Below are 23,967 nucleotides of genomic sequence, written 5' to 3' on the forward strand. Positions count from 1 at the left end.
TATGATAGGCATTGTGGTGGAGACAGGAGTGTGGTGGGTGAATGTAAGAGGAGTAGATACTGCAGTAGAGTTTATTTGTAAATGGAGCGTGTGAGCGCAAGAGTAGTAGTTATGGCAGTAGGTTGTATTTGTGAATAGTGTGTGTGAGTTTTGAGTATGCAATTGGAGTAGTGGTGGAGTATGGTGTGGTGTAGGTGTGAGGAGGAGGGTGGATGTAATTAAAATGGTAGAGATGGGGATAGAGATATGGAGATAGGGATAGTAAGGAAGGTGGAGCAAGTAGGGGATTGGAGTGTGGGAATGGGTGGGGTTTGATGGGGAGGGTCTGGATTGGTGGATGGGTGAGGAGGTGTGTTAAGGGTGAGAAGAAATGTAATTGATGTGGGGGTGGGTGGGAATAGGATTAGGGTAGGGGAGCGAAATAAGCCCGAGCGCCACAAGGGTGACCGGAGCAGGGCTAGCACAGAGGCAAGATGTCTTGCAGAAAGTAACAGCACAGGGCTAATGAGTCTATGTTGAGTGAACAACTATTTGGGCAGGAAAAAATAGTTCCAAGGGGAGACAGTGTTTCCTTGGTTTGTTTTTATTTCTTTTGTGTTTGGGAGAAACTGTGTTCCCGTGCAGACAAGGCTGGTAAAGCAAGTGAGGTAAGGTGCCTGTTTGGGGTGAGAAGCTAAATAGAGTAACCTATGCACTTGGTGAAATATATTTATCCTTTGATATTATTCTATTGTTCAGGTAAAATAGGAGTTGGTTTGCTAATATTTTTTCTGTATATTTATCCTCTCGTGCAGGAAAAATAAGGGCTGGTTGCCAATATGTATTCTGTATAATTATTCTCTTCCGCAGGTAAAACAGGGGTTGGTTTGCTTGTGTTGCACTTCCATCTTGTGGCGGAATGAGGTAATTACAAGGGTTAGTTAAAAATACCCAGACTTTAATGCCAAGGTCCATGCGAGTCTGCAAACCAGTAAATAATTGCTGAAATACAGTACAGGAGTTAAGCAAAATAGTATGATATGACCTACACTTAGTTGAGCTTTAAAAGGCAGTCCTCACTGGCTGGAGGGAGGAATTTGCGGGACTCCAAAGGGGTGATTTCCAATAATATTATGATGCAGCAGTGAGTAAGGAGGGGTAGCCCTCTTAAACAGAGGACTGTTGAAGTGGCAAACACACGACGCGGAGGACTGGAGATGTTTGGTCTACAGGAATGGGATTTAAAAAAAATAAATTTGTCAAATTTTAGTTGGCAGTCAAGAACTCCTAGTAGTTTTGTGTCAGAGACTAGTTCAAGGGGGTATTACTTTTGCTGGTAATTACAAAGGGGTTGTCTGTCTAGCGAAGAGGTTTTGGAAGCACTGAATAGCATAAGTTTTGTTTTGGTTGCATTAAGGGCTGATGGTTGTCTAACATCCACTGCTCAGTGGAAGAGAATGTGGCTTGTGTTAGACTGTTGAGAGTTGTGATGGAAGGGAAGAAACAAATTACAGTAGAATCATCGGCATACTGAATGAGGCTGGAGTTTGGAATGGCTTGGTAGACGTTGTTTATGAATATGCTGAATAACAGGGGTCCTAGAATGGAACCTTGGAGGACACCTGTGGATGTATTGAGGAAGGGTGAGGTAGCTTTTTTCCACTTAACTGCTTGTTGCCTGTTTGTGAGATAGCTTGAGAACCACTGGTCTAGAGGAAGGGGATAGGTTAAGTTTAGAGAGTTTGGTAAGGAGCAGGTTGTGGGAAATGGTGTCAAATGCCTTAGAGTGGTCAAAGAAAAGAGAGTGGATACGAAGTGGCCAGAGTCGTAGGCTTTGTTTATTGTTTCTAGGAAGGAGGGGAAGGCAGTGCAGGTACTATGACCTGGTCTAAAGCCATGTTGTGTGGGGGTAAGTAGCTAATTATTGATGAGATAGGGTACTTCAAGTAGCTTAGAAATAGAGGATAGGATGCCGATAGGGCGAACGTTTGGGATGTCATTGTTATTGCTGCCTTTGTGGAGAGGAATAATAAAGGCCTTTTTCCAAAGCTGGGGAACCTGGCATTCTAATATAGACTGATTGATTAGTATGGTGATGGGGAGGGCAATTGCTTCAGAAGCTACTTTTAGGGAATAGGAGGGGATTTCTTCAGGGGCATTGGAGCCAGGTTTTAATTTTTGGAGTTTTTTTATGGTAGATATGGAGATGGGATTGATGGCAAAAGGAGGGGGGTTGGGGGTATGGGATGTTAGGAGGGGAAGCTGTGGGAGCAGGCTTAGGAGGAGCTACAGAGTTAATGGAGAAGGATAATGTTAGCTTGCTGATGGAGTCAATGAAAAAGGAGTTAAATTGGGTTAAGTCCATGTTGGATGCATCTGGGTTAGGGGAAGGGTTTTCCGTTTTTCCAGGGTTAAGGAGGGATGAGATTCCTTTCCAAAATAGTTTGGGATTGGTATTGTGGTAAGTTTGGAGGGTACAAAAATAAACTTTTTGGTCAGAGGCACTGGGTTTTTTGACTTTACTGTACAGCGTTTTATATTCAGTGAGGGTAATGGAGGTTTGATTGTTTTGGTATCGTGCCCATGCTTTGTCGCAAAGTCACATGGTAACAAAAGTGTTTTTAGTTAACCAGGGTACAGGGTTACTTTCTATGCATTTCGTTGTTATGGGGCAAGGGAGGAGGTTTATGAAAGTAGTGTTAAAGTAGGAAAGAGCATTATTTAGGGGAAGGGTTTTCAGTGGGTTCCAGTTGGTGTTTTTTAGTGTGTTTATGAAAGTTTCAGGATTGAAGTTTTTTAAGCAGGGAGAGGATACATTGTTGTGTGTTAGTTGCATAGAAGAGGGGAGACGGCGGGTGAAAGTGGGGAAATGTTCAGCTAATAGCTCTGGGAGAATACCACTGTCTGAGATATAGTGAGGAGGGAATACTAGAATCCAGTCTATTGTATTTTCCAGTAGTGGAGTTAGTTGAAGGTCTTGTAGTGGTATTGATAAATTTTGCGAAGTTATAACAAGTTAATATTGAATGAGTTAGGAGGAGATTGCATTGTTGCCAAATTTATGTTAATGTCACCCAGGACTATTGTTTGATGAGTGACATTAGAGGAGACCCAGGAGAGAATGTCTTCAAGACATGAAACATCACCAGGGAGGATATAGAGGGAGAGGATGAATACGTGTTTACGCTTAGGGCTGGTATGATCTCTGCCTTACCAAATCTGGGGAAGGGTTTGGTATATGGAATGAATAGAAGGGATGCAGAGTATAAGAGTGCTACCCCACCCCCTTTTTTTATGTTTGATCATTTCTTAGAATGCGGTAGTTTGGTGGTATTAGCTCGGAGTCTTTTATATGGGGCTTGAGCCAGGTTTCTGAGATGAAGAGAATGTCTGTATGGTTATGTAGAAGCCAGGCGTGAAGGTTTGGAATTTTGTTAGAGGCTCTGAGTATTTAAGGCTGAGAACTGGAGGGATTTACCAGTTGCACGAGCGGGATGAGGTTGGGAGGTTAAGTCTGGGGTGGATAAGGGACCAGGGTTTGGGTGGATGTTACCAGAGAGGAGGATAGATATAAGATGGAGGGGGAGATATTTTCTTAGGTAGGGGTACATAGAACAGTTAAGTTTTGACGCTATTTGGTAAGGATGATTGGGAGTGGTGTTTTTAGTTAGAACTCTATATAGGAAGAGGATGGTGGTGTTGAGGGGGAAGAGAAAAATGGAATATAAGAACACTGATGGGGTCTGCTACGGAGGAGGCTGACAGTTGTAAGTATTCTGCGGGTAGGTTATCCGGTACGTTGGTGCATGGTTTAAGTTTCTGAAGAAGCTTTAGAATAGTAGAGGTAGGTATGGGAGAGAGTGTGAAAGAGGCTATTGTGTTAGGTGGAGTTTGTGTGAGTGTTGGGTTGAATGGATCTGCAGTGATGGGTGAGAAAGTGGAAGCAAGTTTAGCAATGGTGTCTATGAAATAAGAGTTGAAGAGCGAGGCTAATTCAGTGGGAGTATTTTCAGGGTTTGGGCATGGATCATGGTTAGTTCCTGGATGTAGTAGGCAGTTGATTGCTGGAGGGGGGGGGGAGATAACCACGACTGCAACAGTGAATACACTCGAACACCTACATTTATGGCAAGTGCACACAACTGTACTATGTTCTTAGCGTTTCACTGTTTCAGTCATCACATTTGGGTAGATTCCCAAAGCTAAGGATGGGATGAGGAATTCAGACAGCATTAGGACCAGCTATAAGGCCCTGCAAGACTGCAGTGGCAAAACCAGCTCTGGATTTAGAGAAAATTGGCAAATGGTAATGCTTGGTGAAAGTATGTACAGAACTCCAGGTAGCAGCTACTAGGATGCCTCTGGTAGGCGACCCCTCTGAGAAAGGCTGTGGAGGTAGATGCTGCCCTGGCTGAATGGGGTCTAATCCCCTGTGGGATAGGTTTTCCATGGTGCTTATAGCAGAAATGAATGCAATGGCCTATCCATTTAGAAATGGTTTACTTTGAAATAGCCTTCTCCTCTGCCCCTGCAGTAAATGCCACCAGCAGTTGTTCAGATTTCCTTTGAGGTTTAGTCCTGTCCAAGTAAAATCTAAGTTGTCTGTGCATATCTAAGGAGTGCAGTATCCGTTCCCCTTTGTTCTGTGGATTAGAAAAGAAGGTTGGCAAATGAATGGACTGATTAAGAGCCACACTGGATTCCACCTTGGGCATGAAAGAGGGATTAGTCCTGAGGGACACCCTGTCCGCATGAAAGATGATGAAAGGCTCCACTGCCATAAGGGCCTACAATTCAGATACCCTTCTTGCTGAAGTGATTGCTAAAAGGAAAGCTGTTTTCCAAGAAAGGAATTTTATCTCTGCAGTTACAACTGGCTCAAAAGGAGGAAGAGTGAGTTTTTCCAATACAAAATTAAGATCCCAGGCTGGAGTTGGGGCTCTCCTGGGTGATCTTAAGTTTTTGGCCCCTCTGAGGAACTGCTTAAGCAGTGGGTGAGAAAAGAGTGGTGGTTCCGTGTTGTAATGAGCTGAAATGGCTGAGGTGTGAATTTTGGAGGAGGAAAAGGAAAGGCCCTTGTGAAGCATCTCAGTTAAGTATTGAAGAATCTGAGGTAAATTGAGTGCTGCTGTGTGGCCACCCCTTGAGTTTGGTTCCAGGCACAGAATCTTTTCCATTTTTCAGCATAAGATTTTCTAGTACTAGGCCTCCTTGCCTCCAAAATGACATCCAACACCTGTTTACTGAGGGATGGTAATGGAGAGATTAGGTAATTAGTCAGACTGCCAGGTTCAGGGTTTGAAGCTAGAGGTGCAGAATCTGGCTCTCCTGCTGCAACAGCAGGGTAGGGGTCTGAGGTAGGTGCCATGGGGCCAGCTGTGACACACTGCTTAAGAGGGGGTATCAGTGTTGGCGTGGGCAGTCTGGTGCAATCAGAATCATTCTTGGTTTGTCTTGTTTGATCTTCAGTAGTACTTTGGGGAGGAAAGGTAGAGAAGGAAAGGCATAAACTGATAGATTTTTCCAGCTGAAGGACAGAGCATCCACTTTCCAAGCTTGTTTGTGGGGAGCCCTTGTGCAGAATTTGTCCAATTGGTAGTTCTGGGGGGAGGCAAATAGGTCTTTAGCTGGGATTCCCCCATCTGGTGATCAACATGTTGAAATTCCTTGGTTCCAGTTTCCACTCGTGTGGGTCCATGAGATTTCTGCTTAGTTCATCTGCCAGTGTACTTAGTTTTCCTGGCAGGAATTGAGCCTGTAGATGAACTTGGTAGCTCAAGGCTGTGTTCCACAGAGCCATGGCTAGTCTGCAGTGGGGGTAAGAATGGGTACCCCCCTGCTTGTTATGTACCACATAACAGTGGTATTGTCCCTTCTTTACCATTAATACTCCTGAAAGAATGTGGTCCTTGAAGGCTGTCAGAGCATTCTGTACAGCTAACATTTCTTTTTGATTGATATGCAGGTGCATTTGACTTGGGTTCCATTTGCCCTGAATGCACTTCTCTGCCAGGTGAGCCCCCATACATAGTCTGATGAGTCTGCCTGCCACCAAAGGAATTCTAATCGTAGGCAAGGTATGATAGGAATCATTGCTTCTAGATCCTGTTGACACCACAGGCTTTTTAGATACCATTGTAGTTTCCTCATATGCAGTCTTGCATATGGAATTAGTAGAATGCACAAGGCCATGAACTCCAAGGCTTGCAGTAATTTGCCTTGCAGATAGCAGGGTATTTGTGGGTTTTTGTGGCCACTAGTTTGAAGTAAGTTGTCAAAGTAATTTGTTTCTCTGGCGTGAGGAAAGCCATCTGGGAAGTTGTGTTCAAGCTTGCTCCTAGGAATATAATTTGTTGATAGGGTACCAGCTGTGATTTGTTTTCATTTATGGTGTACCCCAAACAAGTTAACACCTTTTGTACAAATGCCAGATAATTCAGAAGCATGTCCTGGCTTTCTGTCTGAATTAGACAATCGTCCATATAAGGATATATTTAAATATTTCTTTGCCTGCAAAATGCAATGACTGGAGCTAGGCTCTTTGGCTTATCTACTGCACCCAGGGTATTCACAAAGGGCAGTACAGAGAACTGATAGTGCATGCAGCCTGCTTTGAAGAGTAGGTATTTTCTGCAAGATTCCCTGATTGGGATGTGCAGGTAGGCATCCTTTAAATCCAGTGTTGCCATCCAGGCAGCTTTGCCTACCATGGGAAGCAACTGTTGAAGAGTTAGCATCTTGAATTTTGGGATCACCAAAAAGGTGTTTATGATAGACAGGTCCAGGATAGGAAGCCATGAGTTGTCTTTTCTGGGTACCAGGAAAAGTCTTGAGTAGAAACCTTGTCCCTTTTCCTCTTCTGGTACAGTCAGAACAGCCTTTAATCTTAAGAGAGAGAGAGTACTTGCTTTGAGCCTCTGCCCACTGATTTGGGGGTAGATCTGGCCAACCGTTTGGGGTTGGTAACGTGTGGAAATGAAATCTTTATCCTTGGGAAAGTGTGTTTAAAACCCATTTGTCCTGGGTAATGAGTTCCCAGTTTTTTGCTTGCAGAGTAATCTTTCCGCCTAAAGGAGCAGTCAGCTGAGAAGTGCTTGGAGGTTTTAAAGTTAAGTCATTGAGACAGCTTACCATAGAGGGAAGACTTACTACTCTCCCTGATTTGGAAGTGGGAGTCCCCCACTGCTTAGTCCTGTGCGTACCCTGGGACTGAAGCCTGAGTGTTCTGCTGGTTCTGGGTTTGAACTGAGAAGGCCTGGAAGAGGCAGGAAAGGACCAATTTTTTGAGGGCCAATGCCTATTAAATCTAGGAGGCTGCACTTGTAAGAAATCTTTAACAGTTTGCATAGATTTAGCTTTTTCCTCCATCTTTTTAAGGATGACTTCTGCTTTGTCACCAAACAGGCGGTCCTGACTTCGGTCCTAATTTAAGGGAGCATCCAGCAATTTAGTTTTAACATGATCTGGCAAAGATTGCTCCTTAAGCCAAGTATGCCTTCTAAGTACAGACCCGGTGACAGCAGCCCTGCAAGATGCCTCTAGTGAATCAAAACCACACTGCAAAGTATGTTTTCCAACCCGTTCAGCAGAATGCATTAAATCCTGTAAATCCTTATTTTCAGCACAATCAGGCAACAACATAATTTTCTGTCTAAGCAATCCAATAATATGCTGCTGATACTTTAACATATGAAACTGGCAATTTAAGGACTTGCCAAGGTTGCAGAGGTGTATACCTTCTTACCCAATCTAGCCAGGGCCCTGGAATCTCTATCAGAGGGGGTAGGATTTTTGGTAGTAGCCTTAATGCCTTTGGGTCCCGTGAAATGGTCTCAGGATCCGCAGTAGGATTTTTAAAAAGGAACTTGTGAGAATCAGAAACCCTGTAGTATCTATCAGGTTTTCTGGGAGCAGGAGGTAAAGTGTCAGGGGCCAAGCTAGATTCCAAAAAGGCATAGTCAACAATGTCCAGCACAGGAGGGATAGCTAACGGCCTGTGTTGAGGAAGGAGTAAGATGTCTCTAACCCTCTTTTTAGAATCGGAGTAATCCTAGCTTTCCCAGTGAAACTGCTCCCTAAGAGTATACAAAGTTTCACCAAAAGAAAAATCCTCTGGGGGAGAAGCAGAGGGAACAGAGTCCTCTGCATCAGAATCCTCATAGGTAGCTAAGGGTAAATCCTGGTCATCAGAGGAGACAGAAATTTCAGACTCCTGGTCAGAAGTATCATAAGCAAATTCAGTCCTAGGTCTCTTAGAGGGGGAAGGTTGGCTTCCCCCCGATTAAAGTAATAAGGTCTTCAGTCATTCTTATCATTTGTTTTTTAGGCATAGAGGCCTGACCATGTGGTCTGGGCGTTGGTTTCCTAGGCATGGTTCAAGTTTTAGGCCTAGAAGAAGATAGCATCAGTTTAATATGCAAGGCAGTAGGCCTGAATACACCCTCAGAAGCCGGTACCTGCACAGCGGCTCCGGACCCATCCGAGGTACAGACATCCGCATGTTCCACAGTTGAAGCATCTCGCGGCATACCGGACTCCGAATGGGTCTCAGAAGAGGACTGCGAATCTGAAGTAGCGGGTATCAGGGGCTGCAAAAGCGCCTCACTGAGTACCGGCGACTAGCTTAGAAGAAGCGTCGTCGGCAGCTTTGGACCTAGGTCTCTATCTTTGCGTTTTTTCGGAATATCGGTAGTCTAGTGGCTTACCGAAGACATATCTGGATAATTGAACCGAGAACCAAAATATTTAGAAGCAAAAATGTACCGACAACAAATAGTTTGTGGTTTAAATAAGGCACAAAACCAACAGTGAGGTATGTCGTGATCAGGGCCTAGGCAAGGAATACAGTATGAATGAAAATCTTTATGAGGTATTTGCTTTCCACAAGAAATACAATTACTGACTATTACTGACATTGGTTTAGAGCAAGAAAAAGTTTCCCCAATGGGGCACTTAGCTTTAGTTGAAGACTTCAGTTCTGTAACTCGAAAACGAAAATTTCAGGAGTCGGCCGACCGGCACTTGCGAACCGTTTCTGCTTCGGGCACATGTCAAGAAAGACTGATGTAATGGCGTCGGCTGCATGCTTTATACCCCTGATGACCTGACGTCATGGAAGATGAGACAGCAACCGACACAGGACCCAAGACTTTGATAATCAGGCCGACTGAGGGCTACTGCAAGCAGATAACCCTAATGTGATGAATGCAACAGTGAACCACGAAGAACAACAGCTATATCTCACAGAGGACACTGCTGTTCTGGAACAGACTCTCATCCACATCATTATTCAAGCGCAACTTGGATCTATGGATGGAAAACAGCAAATTTACTCCAAGACTTCCCCCTGTACAACTAATAGACAGTGACAGCTACTAAATGTTTCATCCTATGCATGGGTCCCCTCAAATTATCTATGGTATGATCCCAGTTATTATAGTTAGGGGGTGATATATAATTATCAACCATGGCATGAGTAATGCCAATCTTTAAGCAAATGCAATAGATTAATTCCAGTGTAAAAAGGGAACTTGACTAGGCCTAAAATGGTCCAGAAGGGCAGCTGGCCTACTACTTATCCATACTCTCATGAAGTCTTGCTCATTAACTGCTGTCTCTGCAAACCAAATTCCACAAATTGCCTTTCCATGAGACTGTTTTCAGTGATATTAAACTATGACACTATAATGCTGAATGCACTCAAAATAAGTTCTGTGGATTACCCCAGAGCAGAGTAAACCAATGGCAGGTATATTTGCAAGGGGACAAGCCCCCTGCACCCCACACATAGGGGGCATTACAGAGATTGCACAATCCGGTCGCCTTAATGGCTTTGATATAAACCACTTGTGTCGACCTCATTCTGCATACCTATTCTATCTTTCATTTACTTTCATTTTACCAACCAAGCTGCCATTTTCCTTCACTTAACTACTCCACTCCTCCCAAAATCTCTACTTAAACTCTTTCCATTTCCACATACATATGCTTTTATCTTGCTATATAAAATAATCTCAGCAATACAGTCTTTGCATTCCCTTTTACTCATACTGACTGTCTCAACCAATATACCCCGTAGCGCTCCTCAGCTATTTACTTTCATCATAATCATATTTTTAACAGTGATAACCTGTGTTATTAAAACGTAGACTTAATCTGCTTTAGTAGCTTAGAATGAAAGATACAAGATGTATTAGAACATGTCTGCAGTTTTATTTTAATGCACTGTTTACCACAGTGCAAACTAATATACATACGTCATGTAAACTATTTCATGTTGCACATGCATGGTTTCTCAGCCATTTATTTGTACTCTGCTCTATTACTGGGATATATTCTCCCAGTCCATGCCTGAATTTAGGCAGCTATGATCAAACCACTAACCCAACAGTCAAATAAATAATTTTACTGCTGCCTTACTTACAGACTTGTATGTTTGACATTCTTTATTGTTAGTATAAAAAATGTAACACTCATTTGTTGTAACTATTTTGTAGTTATGAATGTAACAATCACTGTTTTCATAATGTTACTGTATTTTGTCTCTGCCAATTAGCTCGAGTTATGAGTGAAAAGGATCCTTGGACAAGTTCATCTCCCTGGTTAAACTAGGATACATGAAAAAGGTAACATGAAACATCTAAAAAACTGCAAAACCTGAAAACACTGTGGTATGAATTGCATATTATGACACGTTTGACCCTTGGTTAATATAAGATAATGAATGTTTGAATTCTGACTATAGCATTCTTGTTAGTCTATGAATTATTGTACATCTTTTGGGAAAAAATTGCCTCTGCCTCTTAGCCACATACAATCAATGTAGTCTTGACCATGTAATCTTTTAAGTGTATTTTTCAAAGAAACTTCAAATACTCTGCCCACTGAAGCTAAAAGCTAATGTCTAATCAAAATACTACACTACAAATTAAATAATTCTGTTAATTTCTGTAGTTTGCATATATTTTGTTGCTCGATGCTACTGTTTTTGATCGGATCCCATCTTCAATGAAAATACAGCCTAGAGCCACAAATTCAATACATAAATGTATTGATGAAATGCTGTTCCACGACAGAATATTAGGCATGTGATTACCTGTGAAAGAGAAAAAAAATCAACATTCCATACCTAGAAAAACAAATATACACCGTGATGGTAAGATGGCACTTCCAAAATAAAAACTCTGCTGCATTTAGAGGTACTCTGCAGCATTTCCAAACTTTTACCAGAGGGTACTTCACTGATTAGGAATGTTCCATTCTTGTGCCATACAAGCTCACCTTATTACTGCAGACCCTGAAGATGCACTACATCACACAGTCATAGGATCTGAAAACACTACGGGTAATCGCAACTTACAGACAGTAAGTTAAAACAATGTTTAGAATTCAACTCCACCATGGTAAAATTTACTCCTATATACAACCATTTATCTGTATGATGGCAAGTGATGGAGAAATGTCACAAAGAGTCCCTAGTCGTATAACTAAATAATTATGCACGGTTATACTTATTACCTGCAGCACTGTTATGTCAAGCTAGCCATTTTCATCGGCTTTATTAAGCAATGACTCGCATACCTAAATTCTGCTGCTGATGTGAAGGATTCCTGTTCTGTTATTGAAAAGACAAGTAGAAATCCCTCTCCACTGCGGAAGTAGTTGTCCCTAATGGCTGCATAGTCCTCCTGTCCAGCTGTGTCCAAAATGTCAATCTGTACTTCTTCGCCATCAAGTACTACTTTTTTTCTGTAGCTGTCAGCTTTTGTTGGTTCATAATCTTCCACAAACTGTAACAATTACAAACTGCTTAGACACAACAATGGCTATATTGCTGAGGTACTATAAGCTATAGTTTTGTACCATTAATGCAAGCAAAATCAGGTCTTCTGCATTAGTTCAAGTATATAAACAGGCTACAGTACATCTCACACTGCATAGTTTTGTTACTAATGGAGTGGCCACAACTAATCCATCTCCTAATTTTCATAACATTTTTAAACATGCAGCTGGGTCTAACTTTACTATCCATAAACTGCATAATTAATATCTCCCAACAAGCAAAGAGTTTCAAAACTATTCGGCTTTTACCATCTACCAGGCAAATATGGTACTTTAAAATAGTTTTTCATACAACCTTCAGTTCTATACATCCTTTGTGCAGTATCCCCCAGGATCCAGATCATGGCTGAAAATCATCATCAGACCAACCCACTTACCTGGTTGATATAAGAAACCATTAAAAAAATAAATGCATAACGAGGTAAGCTGTCCCCTACTGCAACATTAGGGATTTTAGACTTGAAGGACCAGTGCAGACAAGACAGCAACACAATACTTGAAAATTGAAGGCAATGGTATGGATTTTTGTTGACAGTAGAGGTATGATTAATTTAAATTTCAGTCTGAGTAAGCATATAGTACGGTTATCTATGGCAGTCATCACAACTATGTTTTAGCAACAAAAATTCATACACAACTTGTACTGTTAGATTCTAGGATAGCGTGGCCATACTTTCTTCCTAAATGCCCAGCAATCTCTCCGCCAGCTGATGTGGATCTAGAGTATAAGAATTGGTAGTACCATCCACCCTCATCCCTCCATTTCCTGTCCAAAGTGGAACTTCATAACTATACAAAAATAGCTTATACCTTCAGATAATCACAGCTCAGCTGATTTTAGGGTCTACAGGAAGGAAACAAAGAAACAGATCACAGGCTCCACAACAGACTCATTCTGACTACAATGGGGATGGACAGTGTGTCACTCTGCTACAGTGCAGCATTCATGGTTCACTATCACTACATGCAACTCACCATAAATACCACCTTGCTATAAGTTATCATTGCAGTGGGATTGTTACCTTCAAGACATTGTCACAAGCAATAAAGCATCCTCCGGGGAGGAGACAGGAACTACACTAGTCATGTCTCCAAGTGCATCATCCTGGGAGGAGAGAGGGACTGCACTGAGCATGTCTCCATGTACAACCAGACCACAGTGGGTATTGTCTCCAAGTCTATATCTTGATGCCTAGTAATATGTGCACTGAAGGAACTAGTGTGCACAGCAAACATCCATTAAAACATTCAGAAATGACAACTGTCATTCTGATCAGCTTAATGGAGTACACATTAGGTTTGGAAACTAAGAGTTTATAACTTTTTTAATAAAAAAACAGGTAGTTAGCTAGCCAGACAGACAGGTACAAGTCCTTTCATAAGACATCATTCCTTGTGCAAAGGATGTAAAAAATGGGGCTCTTACTTGAACAAATGTCATCTGGACAAAACCAGTAAGACAATTAACTTTCTGCATCCCATAGATGTTCATAAACATCTCCTAAAGTATGTGTGTTTCAAAAGAAAACAGAAATAAAAAAATGGATTGTTTATATTAGTGTCCACTGGATCTTCTGAACAAAAGTCAGGTTAACACAACTATGTTTCTGATGCCATGATGTTTTGTATTTCTGAAATCCTGCAACTGAAGGCATGCCTGCTTCCAGAAAAAAATAGTTTTTCATTTGATTAATTTGGATCCAGTAACTTTTCTCGTTCCAATTGTTGGAATCGTAACCTTTTCCAAAGTAAAACATTGTCTGGACTTGTAGACAGCAGAAAGATGCCTTCCACAAATGTTTCAGTCAGGGCTTTATCATCTATACATTTACAAAAACTGGAACTGGCTACCCAGTGATCTGTGATCACAGAAAATCTAAAACCAGACAGAGTTGAGAGCGAGTGGCATATACCCCCAATCTACAGACAGAGCATTTTTCAATTCACCCAATTTTTAAAACTTGCCTTTAAACTCCAGAAACATCTGCTCTAAGAACCCATGGAAATGAGCAACTAAGACAAGTGAAGGACACAGACTGTGAAAATGAGGGACTGAAGTGTCAAATTCTGAAGCATACAGAGCAGAACAACAGATGCCTGAGAAGACCAAAGGAATACAGTTGCCTGGACATCAACATCACTCTGTTAATCACCTACAGATGGAGAAGCAGTAAGATAAGACATTCAAGAATGTCAAAGGTCATGGGTTTGTGTGCGGTCAGGCTTCAGTGGTCCAGGAATATGAAAAAGAAGAGATTACATTTTATTTACACTTGTTTACCAGGGTAGGATAATGACCAATACTGACCAATTTCAGGCTCAGCCCAGGTGAAATGCAATACATTCCACAAAAAAAATACAGAAATGTAAGCAACAACAGAAATGGTCTGCAACGTAAAAAGATATGTGAACAGCTCTCCCAAAAAAAACAAAACACACTTTACATTTTCAGAAAATGCCCACTCACTGGAGTTGAGAAAAAATGCAGTCAAACTGATTCCTTATGGAACAAACCATTGGCCATTGCCCAGTGTAAGAAATAGAAATAGAATGGGGGTGTCTTCCTAGAGTCTGCTGATACAACTAAACTGTTTGACAGTGTTCTAAAGTATCCCTGCCTTGGGGAAAAAAGGTAACTAGTCTAGTAATTCAAAGTGAAAAAGTCTCAGTTCCATGATGTTTATGTGGAAGAAAAATCCCTGTAGGGCCTAGTGTCCTTGAACAACAAGCCAGTCAAAACTGTGTCCTCAAATTACTAACAGTTTTGTGATTTGCACTTCACTGCTAAATTGTCCTAACATCCCTGCTTAAGAAAATGCCATATTAAGTAAAACTGTCAGAGGACCTCACCCCCACCCCTGCACTGAGGGGTCTGGACAACCTTGATTTCCACGTATTCTGAGCCCAGTAATTTATGTTTGTATGTGTGTTTTTTTAATTACCTGGTCCTGTCATCAAAAAAGAATTGTGGAACTACGCCATATGGATGAATCTGTAGCTACAACAGTTATGCATTCTGATTAAGAGAAGGTACTCCCTTGGGGCAAACGTACTGGAATCACTCACCAAGTAAGTGCAACTGTGGAAAGGGGCACTACTGTTAATCCATAAACAAAAGAACTGCCTGTGCTGTTAAACACGGTAACACAGAGCAGTCTGGCTCTAACACCTCTAAGCTTGAGATAAGGCAGGAAGGCCTTCAGAACTTTTACTCACCCTGAAAAGCATCCTGTAAAAAGCAATGGCTCCATTAGCCGGGGCTACTGCTTCTGATTATGTACAGTAATATACAGATTGCCAAACAGGCTAAGGGTGGCAATGATCCCTCAGTATCACTGAGTCATCTAAGGAGGAAACTTATTTCAGTAATACAAATAAGAACGTTTTACTATGAGATGACTAAAGGTGTAGGTGGTTGCCACCATTAATCATTTATTGGCTACAGCTCAGTGGATAGTGTTTAGAAGATAATGACAACTTTTATGAAGTGCATGAGTCTACAGTGACACTTAGTGAACCTGAGATGCATGTAGGCAACACAAGGTCTGAAAAGCACAGGTAGTCCACTGTGATCAAAAGATGCAGAATGAACACAGGACAGACCATGCGAAATGTTTTCTCCCAATACCAATTAGTTGAGCCTTGCTGAGGTAGCATTGTCGCCTCACAGCAAGATGTTGTCACGTTCGATTCTCACTTAGAGCGTCTTCTGTGTGGAGGCATGCATGAATGGGCGTGCCTTCGTTGAAGGTTGTGCGTCAAGGCTGGTAACTCGGCACGTAAACATCCACTACCAAACATTAGCGGACCAGACGTCCGCTGTGGCGACCCCTAACCGGGATAAGCTGAAAGACACAACAACCAATTAGTTGAGTCTCTAGGATCCAGCATTAACCTGAAATCCCCATTTTTTGGGGGGGATCAAGGAAGAAGTTGGAAATTTATGACACTGATGGTCTCAAATGGCATAATAAAGGTCTCTCTTCTGCAGAAGTACAATGCTTTGTAAGTGGGCTACCATCTTTTGATATGTGGTGATGCTGAAATCTAGGTAGGTGAACTGGAAAGGGTTCAGAACTACAACAATCCATCGACCACCACTGTCCTTTTCTCATCACAAAAGAAATTTCCTTTCTTTTAATTTAACCCTAACAGTGTCACAACAAAGAAAACCAATTAATATTACACCCTTTGTTTCCTGTCTGAGAAAGGAAGTAGTAGTCCATATAAACAGGCCAAAACAGAGCCATAAAGATGCAGAGTGGACTATTGAGAATAAGGAAGAAATTACGTATCATTACTGTTATGCAAGAAGCCCAGAATTTCCAGATACCAGACATTCAAAAAGATTATACAATTAACTTCATATGAATTGCAGGAGTCAATTCTGGGCACATTCTAGGTGCGGCAAAGAGCACTTTTGGCTAACTTCAAAGACTGAAACAATATTAATTTCCCAAATTTTAATCATACTTGACTTATTAATGAGCTCCATTTCTCATCATGGTATCAAACCCAAAAGACTTAGAGAAATCAAACTCTCACATTGTTAGCTGATGCAAGTCAGTAGGGGAAAGGAAGGAACATCTTAAGACAGCAATACAAATAAATCACCGATTCTAGCTGGACTCTTCTGTCTAAATGGGCAATTTAAAGTCTTAATTATGTAGAGATTGGCAAGTTATTTTAATGTGAGCAGACATGGGGAACTACATTTCTCAGAAGTTGCAGTCTGGAACACAAAAACAAATACAATAGTTAATATCTAAACCCCACCCCCAATATTTTAAGTACCTTAAACTATTACTTAACATGATGGCCATTAAGAAAATCAAAGATACTAATTGAAAAAAAGATAAAACTGCCATTTTTAAGAGACAGATGCAAGAATGCTGAGAACTTCACTACCCTGCCATAAGCAAACAGGAACATCAGACTAAAGGAAATGTTTTGCATCTCTGACACTAAATGCAATATGAACAGGATGTGATATACAAGTCAACAAAAGACTATTTTTGGGGTACAACAAATTATAGAGAAATACAAAGCACTTAAAACTGATGGGTACACATTAAAGACTGCCAAGAACACCAAAAAAATGAAATATGGAATATTGCAGTATGGTTCTCAATTAGCTATTTAGTTCAACATTCTGCTTACACAGAACAGTACCATCACAAAGCTTTTACTTGCAATTATTTAGAAAGTTATTAAAATAGTGTTGTAAAAACATATCGCTGATTTAGGGTGATGCTACACACACCTTAACAGAGCCAGCATCTTCACAAATGTTAATCCAGCTTTGTAATGCTAGTCAGCTAAGAGTTTTTTTTCTCATGCGTGGGCAGTCTTTTTTTTTAAAAGCAGACTCCTCTACGTCCAGCAACATTTGTTATCTCATGGGATCAGTAAATGTACACAGTCATAAATAAGTACTAGGCTAGCTGACCTTCTAGGCCCTTTTAATCCTAAACCAAACAAAAAGCAGTTAGGGCACTGATGGAAGGACACACTCCATTTTAAGCCTAGCCAATGTCCTTCTTTTTGTGCTCCAATTTACCTGCCCATTGGGCTAGAGACTGGCCTGATCTATCTCAAGGTTGACATTTATAGACTACCCCTAATGAAAATAACTGGGATCATACCTTAGATAATTTGAGGGGACCCATACATGGGATAAAAAAGCATTTAGGAGTTGCCTCTGTCCATTAGCAGTATTGGGAGGGGGGGTCCTGTGGTAAATATTCTGTGTCCTATCCATAGATCAAAGGTGCACTTGAATAAGGACAGTGAAAAACTTTGTTTTATGTGGATAGGAAGTCTGTTCCAGAGCAGCAGTATCCTCTATGAAATATACCTGTACCTCCAAACCATTCTGTTGATGCCAGAGATCTACATCCATACAAAACATCCTGAGTCTGACTCAGTTTCATCCCAGTGGGCTGTACACGGTGCTCTTCTAGTAGGAGATGGTCAAGGGACCATCTCACAAGGTGCCACAACTATCTAAATGACTCTTCTCAACATAAGGGAAAAGTGTCTGCTCCCCGACATCTTCCCACATGACCAAGCTCCTAACTCTAATATAGACAGAGTCCAGTTACGCCGAGAAGGAACCTCATTTCTGCCACTTGTCACCGTGTCATTTTATCCTTTCAGTTATAACCAAAGTTCATGACCACAGCTAAAGATAAAGACATAGGATGACCTGTAAATTTAAAGCTTCATCCTATGACTCCGTTCTCTCTCCATCACCACAGTCCAATACTATGCCTGCAGTGGTACTGCCAATATGCCATCTGCTGGTCAATCTTCTGATCACCATTACCTTCACTAATGAATATGGCCCTAAGATACATGAGAGTCCTTCACTGAAGTATCTGCTCAAACCCAAATGCAAAGAACAATCCACACTCTTCCAAGTGTAAACCATGACCTCTGACTTGGAGATGCTGAGTTTCGTCCCAGCTGTGTTACAGTTAGCAGTGGACCACTCCAATGCATGTTGGATGTCACAGCTATATGAATGTAACACATCACCATCTGATGGAAAGATGCAGTCCTCGTCTTATCAAACTGGAATCTCTCCAGGTTTGGCCTCACTTATGTCCTGTTCACAAAAACTACAAACAAGATAGGAGATCAAACTAATCCTTGCCACAGACTCGCATCCACCACGAATGTGTTCAATGGAATGCAGACAGTGTGGGCAACTTTTATCCCTCAACTACAGGTACCAAATAGTTTGACTGTCCCTCAGATCTCTTGTGCTGCAGAACTTCCCACACTACAATGTGAGGTACACAGGTATATGCCTTCCTAAACTTCACACAAACATGTAGGCTGTACCAACAAATCCTATGAGCCCTCCAATATCTATACAAGGACAAAGAGCTAATCTACTTATCTGTGATCTGGAGGGCATCGGCATTGTTTCTCTAGAATCCAAGGCTTGATGGAGGCTCCTTTCTAACATTCTGGCAGGAAGGCTGAGGAGTATGAACTCTCTAACAGAGCATACTGCTTTAGTCAGTCCGTTTAAAAATGGAGACCACTACCTCAGTCTACCAGTGCACAGGAAATGTCTCCACCTTTCAAGCAAAGCGTAAAAGGCATGTTAACCACAAAAAGCTAACCATGTCAACCTCCTATGCATTTTCATTCTGATCTGATCTACTCCTGAAGCCTAACGAGAGGAAAAGTTGCATCACCAGAATGACATCTACTGAACTAGATCCAGTTCCCCCACCTGCTTCTGGTTTTATCAGAGGACTGCATGTCCACTGGCTTCATGAGTTCTACAAAGAGCGCTTTCAACCTACAAGATGTCAGCATTTCACATTCCTTGCTGAGGAGATTAAGCTGAATCCTGCTTCTTCTAGAAATACGAGGCAGCTTGTCAAAAACCCTTTGCTTCAATAATTCAGCAGATGCTACTTTCCTGGCTTATCAATACCTACCAGCTGTATTCAGAGACCCCCCCCCCCCCACTGGCATTGTATGGAAGGTCTCTTTCTTTAACCCCAGAACCTTCCTCACATCTGGTCCCCAAGACTACTGCCATGACAAGTGAAACCAGCTTTCAGGCCACCGCTCCTTGCCATCTCCACTACTTAGGTCTTGAATAAGGTCCATTCAGTCTTCACACCGCTGACCTCCCCAGGTATATGGGAAAAGTTCTTCCATATGTGGAAGCAGAGGCTTATTATGCAAAGAAGCTTAATGTGAGCATTCTCAGGACACATTCACTATAAGAGTTTTTGAGCCCATGGGTTCCTGGGCTTGACCAGTTGTAGGATCTGACTGACCAAAAATGGTAATCATCAGGCAACCTAGCACTTTCCATGATCAGTGTCCAGAATGCACGGCCTCAGGACGGTGGCATGATTACAAAGTCATTCACTGACCTCTAGTCAAAGGCATTCTGGTACTAAGTACACCAACGAGCATCTTCAAACACGCACAGTCCACGGCTAGCACAAAATCCAAAAACAATATACCACTTACGTTCAGATCAGGTAAGCGGTGCATGATCATTAGTATAGAACCAACAGCTGGTATATGACTGAACACAGCCCCCACAGTCAAGCTGGATGGAGAGAAGAAATGGGGACCACAGCAATGAGTTGAATCATCTGAGCCCGAGTCATAAGACAAAGCAGAGAATGACCCCACCCTAAGGGGAAACAAGAGACACCTTTTAAGCTATACTAGAAACCCTATAAAAAAAAAAAACGCTGCAACAAGATCAAGGAAAAGTCACTAAACTTCCAGATGAAGTCAGTCCACAAATGCTTCAAGATGGCCAGCTGCTTCCTGCCAATTCACCCTGACTGATGACACCCCTTCCCTAGCATCCTCCCAAGACTGGGCTAAAACTTAGAGTTTCAGTTCTTTCAGAGCTTTCAGAGACGTCTTTGTATGAAGTCAGGCCCTTAAAGGGAAAGAGGGAATGCTCATCAGAGAAAATGACCAACTATGAAGAGTCTAAACAGGAATGAGATGACCTTGATTACACATTCCAAATAACCTCATTATTATTTTATGACCTGTAATTCAGGGGTGTTTCTGTGCCCTTCTCTGTCTACATCTCATGGAAAACAGAAATTCCAGTGGAAAGCTTATGGAACTCCTGGGGTTTGACCCACCTAAACCTGTTGCTATTCCCCTAGTCCTGGAAGCCCTTCTGGATTTTTCTGCAGCAAGTACCTTGGAGCCAGACTTCCAGCTTCTTGCCCCCAGGAGAAGTGACCCATTCTACAGAGTGCAGGTTCCACACAGATTTCCTTCTATGTGAAGTCCATAGCAGACTGACACTGCTCCAGGCTGGCTTCAGGTTAGAACACATTCCATAACAAGTAGAGTAGGTTACTGGATAGGTGCAGAAAAAAAATGTATGCCTCTTCAACCGTGGCTTTCAGGGCCCTCAACTGCTGGACTCACATGATTTAGTCCATGAGCATGTCTTGAAATAATTGATGGAAGGTTCTGAAGGGTGCAGGACATGGCTCTCAACTTCTTAGAGCAAGCAATCTGGGCAAAGGCATAAAAAAAAAAAGTAAGACAAAGAATCAAAACTAAGGCCAATTTTCAAATGTTGCTCTTACAAACTTAGAAAGTTGCTAGCATAATACGTTTTGCATCAGCATGAGAATACTGAAGGGTATGAAATCTCAAATTCAAATGACTGTCATTATTGTCTAACTTTAGTCCTTAATAATTTGCTGCTAATTTGCCAGAAAACCACAATGTTATGAAAAATGGACCAAAATATGAGCCAAAATCTTGACATTCTGCAGAAATCTGTACAGTTGAGAGGTATGGTGCAGGATGAGAACAGGGCGACTGCTTTGTTTCAGTAAATCCATACCACCTTTAAGTAAGAAAACATGTCAGTAGCTATGATTATGCATTCTTGGCTGAGGACTCCGACCCTATTTTAAGACGTCAAAGTGCAATTATTCAATGCTTTTCTGCCTGAAGAACTGCTGCATGGACTTCAGGGCTATAGTGTTTTCCAAAATCCAGAGGAAAAAAGACAGTGTAATCCGTTTTGCACTTGTACCCCATCCTTACCTAATAGGAATTACCCCACTAAGTAAGGTTCTTTCTACTGGAAGCAAGGAAAACAGCCCAAGGGTAAGGAGGTCCTTCAGAAATTAAAATGGCAGCAAAAGGACAGAGGAAAGCAGAGGGGCCCAACAACATCCATCAGTCCCTATGGAGCTACTATAACTACCACAGTCCTTTCCTTCCAGATTTCCAAAAACACCACCCAAGCACCTTCCCATCACAGACCTTTGCCCCAAGGTAGGGGTAAACTGTGATCTTGCCTCAAGCAACAGCTAAAAATAACTTCATACAAGTGGATCGGGTCCTAAGAATTATCTCCAGAGGTACAAGCTACAATTCCTTTCAAAACCACTAAAAGGGACGTCCCAAAGTGCCAACAGAGTTTCTCAAGGAACTGAGGGGCTAGGTTTCTATTACAGACTCTTGCTGGCCCCCAAAAGATGAAGACAGGAGAACCATTTTAGAGGTTAAACAAATTCCTCAAAGTCCCAAAGTTTAAAATGTTGACACTTTTGCTACTGTCCATCCAGATATTTCTGGATGCCATGTCCATCCTTTAACATGGGAGAAAATAAATCTATCCTATTTCACTGTATGATTGACGTGATTTAGATCTATACAGATTCTCACTGTACAATTTTTATGGTTACTGGCACCATGGACACAGACTAGTCAGTGAGTTTTGTGATCAGAAAAAAAAAACTGTATTCAATTCACTTCTGCTTCCAGTGTTCAGACAGTAAAAAACTGCATCAGGCATTTTTTCAGTTTAATAGCTCAGGAGTCCATGTCCTCAAATATGTGTTTATCTCATTAGTTAAAGCAACCAGAGCTACTGTCAATGTAAATAACTTGCTAAGAAAATCATTCATGCAAAGCCTTAAAATAATACAAATCAAAGCATTTACTTCTGCACTTTTTGTTCTCATGGCTATTCACTTTCCTAGATCAGAACGTTTGCTTTCTGGGCGAGGGGCATTGATTTCAGTTCCAATAATGAATGCTGTGGAAAGCATTCAAATGAATCAAGTGATACCACTGTTAAACCTGCAAAGTATTTATTTTAAACTTCAGTGGTATGCAGTTCACGGGAGAAAAAAAAAAACATATTACATGCCAAATTCTATCAAGATCTGTTTTACTGACTGATCCAACTTAGTAGCACACAGCAAAACAGTGAAAAATCAAAAAAAAAAGATGTCAGTAACAGCACACAATACAATGATAAAAAAAACAACACACAAATATACTAAACTACAAAACTGAAGTATTAGCACAGTTATTTTCATTTAAGAATATACTCTTCCTTAACATCTGATGTGGTGCAGCTTTAAAGAATAAATATTTGAAAACCAACAAAGTAAGAAAGTTTTCATTACTGAACAGTAGAAAAATGTGTACATGATGGTGGCCATTCTGACCAAGATTCAGTGGGAATGACAGAGTTTGTGTTAAAATTAAAGCTCAGGGGTGTTCAGGAGTGGTTGGCAATAATACATCAACCACAGTCAAAGAAACAGATATATCAGCATATTTCAGAACACGAGTTCCTTACTTCTGACATACTAGTGTGGAGGAGGGCAGTCACTGGTACATTTCTAAAACAGCACATATTAAAAGCTCTGGTCTGTAAAATGACAGCTCAGATTCTACCAAGAAATCCAACCAAGGCTGAGCCAAGACCATTTAATAGTCATCATCATCATAATCCGACATTACTAAACACATTGCTTGGTGCAGGAACTATTTAAAAGGACTCCCTTTAATTTAGGTCCTTGTAACAATGCATTGTGCACTGTATACCCTCTACCCATGAATGCATGGAGGTGAAAATTATTTTTGCATTTTCTAAAAAGCACAAAAGAAAGAAAATGTAGTCAGTGTTTTACTTGTAAATTATTTCTTACAATTTGTCTGAATGGCATGACCCAAGTTAAAACCATCCATGGCTGCATTCAGAACAGTTCTTCAGAGCAGAAAGAATGTGCTCATCAGCATACAGTTACTTGTGGAAGTAAACCTTCTTGTAAGACCGGTAGCTTCTGAAGGCAGGCAGGTCTGCTACAGTCTGAAAGTAGTACATGCAAGGGATAGGAGCTGGTAGTCTTGAGTAGCAAACCACTCTATTCAATGTCGAGTAATATCGGTAAAATCTAGAGAACTCTTGGTGGTCCAGCAAAAACACCAGTTCAGTATATAAAACATCTGAATGATGACAGAACCTTGCTTAGTAGCATCACAGTACACACACACAGACAAGTACAGGAGAGGATACTGGACAAAGCCACAAAATGGTGAGCACACAAGGAATGAAGGGTGATATTAGGCAATGCTAGAAGCCTGTAAATGTTAAGTCTGCTCTCTGCAAAAGTTATTGAACTCTGGTTTACACTGTGTACATAGAATTATTTTTCACTGTATAAACCTGTATTCTAACTGAAATATATCCTCTAGGGAGTTGCTTTAAAGGACAATGGGATATTCAAGCAGATTGCTCAACCTGCTGTCTCTTTTAGTCCCTGTTATTTGATACAGCCTCAAAAAATCAGAGCCGCATCTTTAAAAAGTAATCCA

At 41.4% G+C, this 23,967-nt stretch overlaps 1 protein-coding gene across 4 annotated transcripts in view; it reads right to left on the bottom strand.

Annotated features, from left to right (window-relative positions):
• The window catches only part of RALB (RAS like proto-oncogene B), an 810,790-nt gene that overhangs the window by 136,730 nt on the left and 650,093 nt on the right, over positions 1–23,967 (bottom strand). For all 4 annotated transcript variants that reach the window (XM_044060573.1, XM_044060575.1, XM_044060572.1 and 1 more), the window contains one exon: positions 11,560–11,768. In XM_044060573.1, the coding sequence (XP_043916508.1) occupies positions 11,560–11,768 (209 nt within the window). The remainder of the gene's footprint in view (positions 1–11,559; positions 11,769–23,967) is intronic.

The sequence above is a fragment of the Protopterus annectens genome, chromosome 2.part0, assembly GCF_019279795.1.
Source record: "Protopterus annectens isolate FY-2018-M chromosome 2.part0, PAN1.0, whole genome shotgun sequence".
Lineage (NCBI taxonomy): Eukaryota > Metazoa > Chordata > Ceratodontiformes > Protopteridae > Protopterus > Protopterus annectens.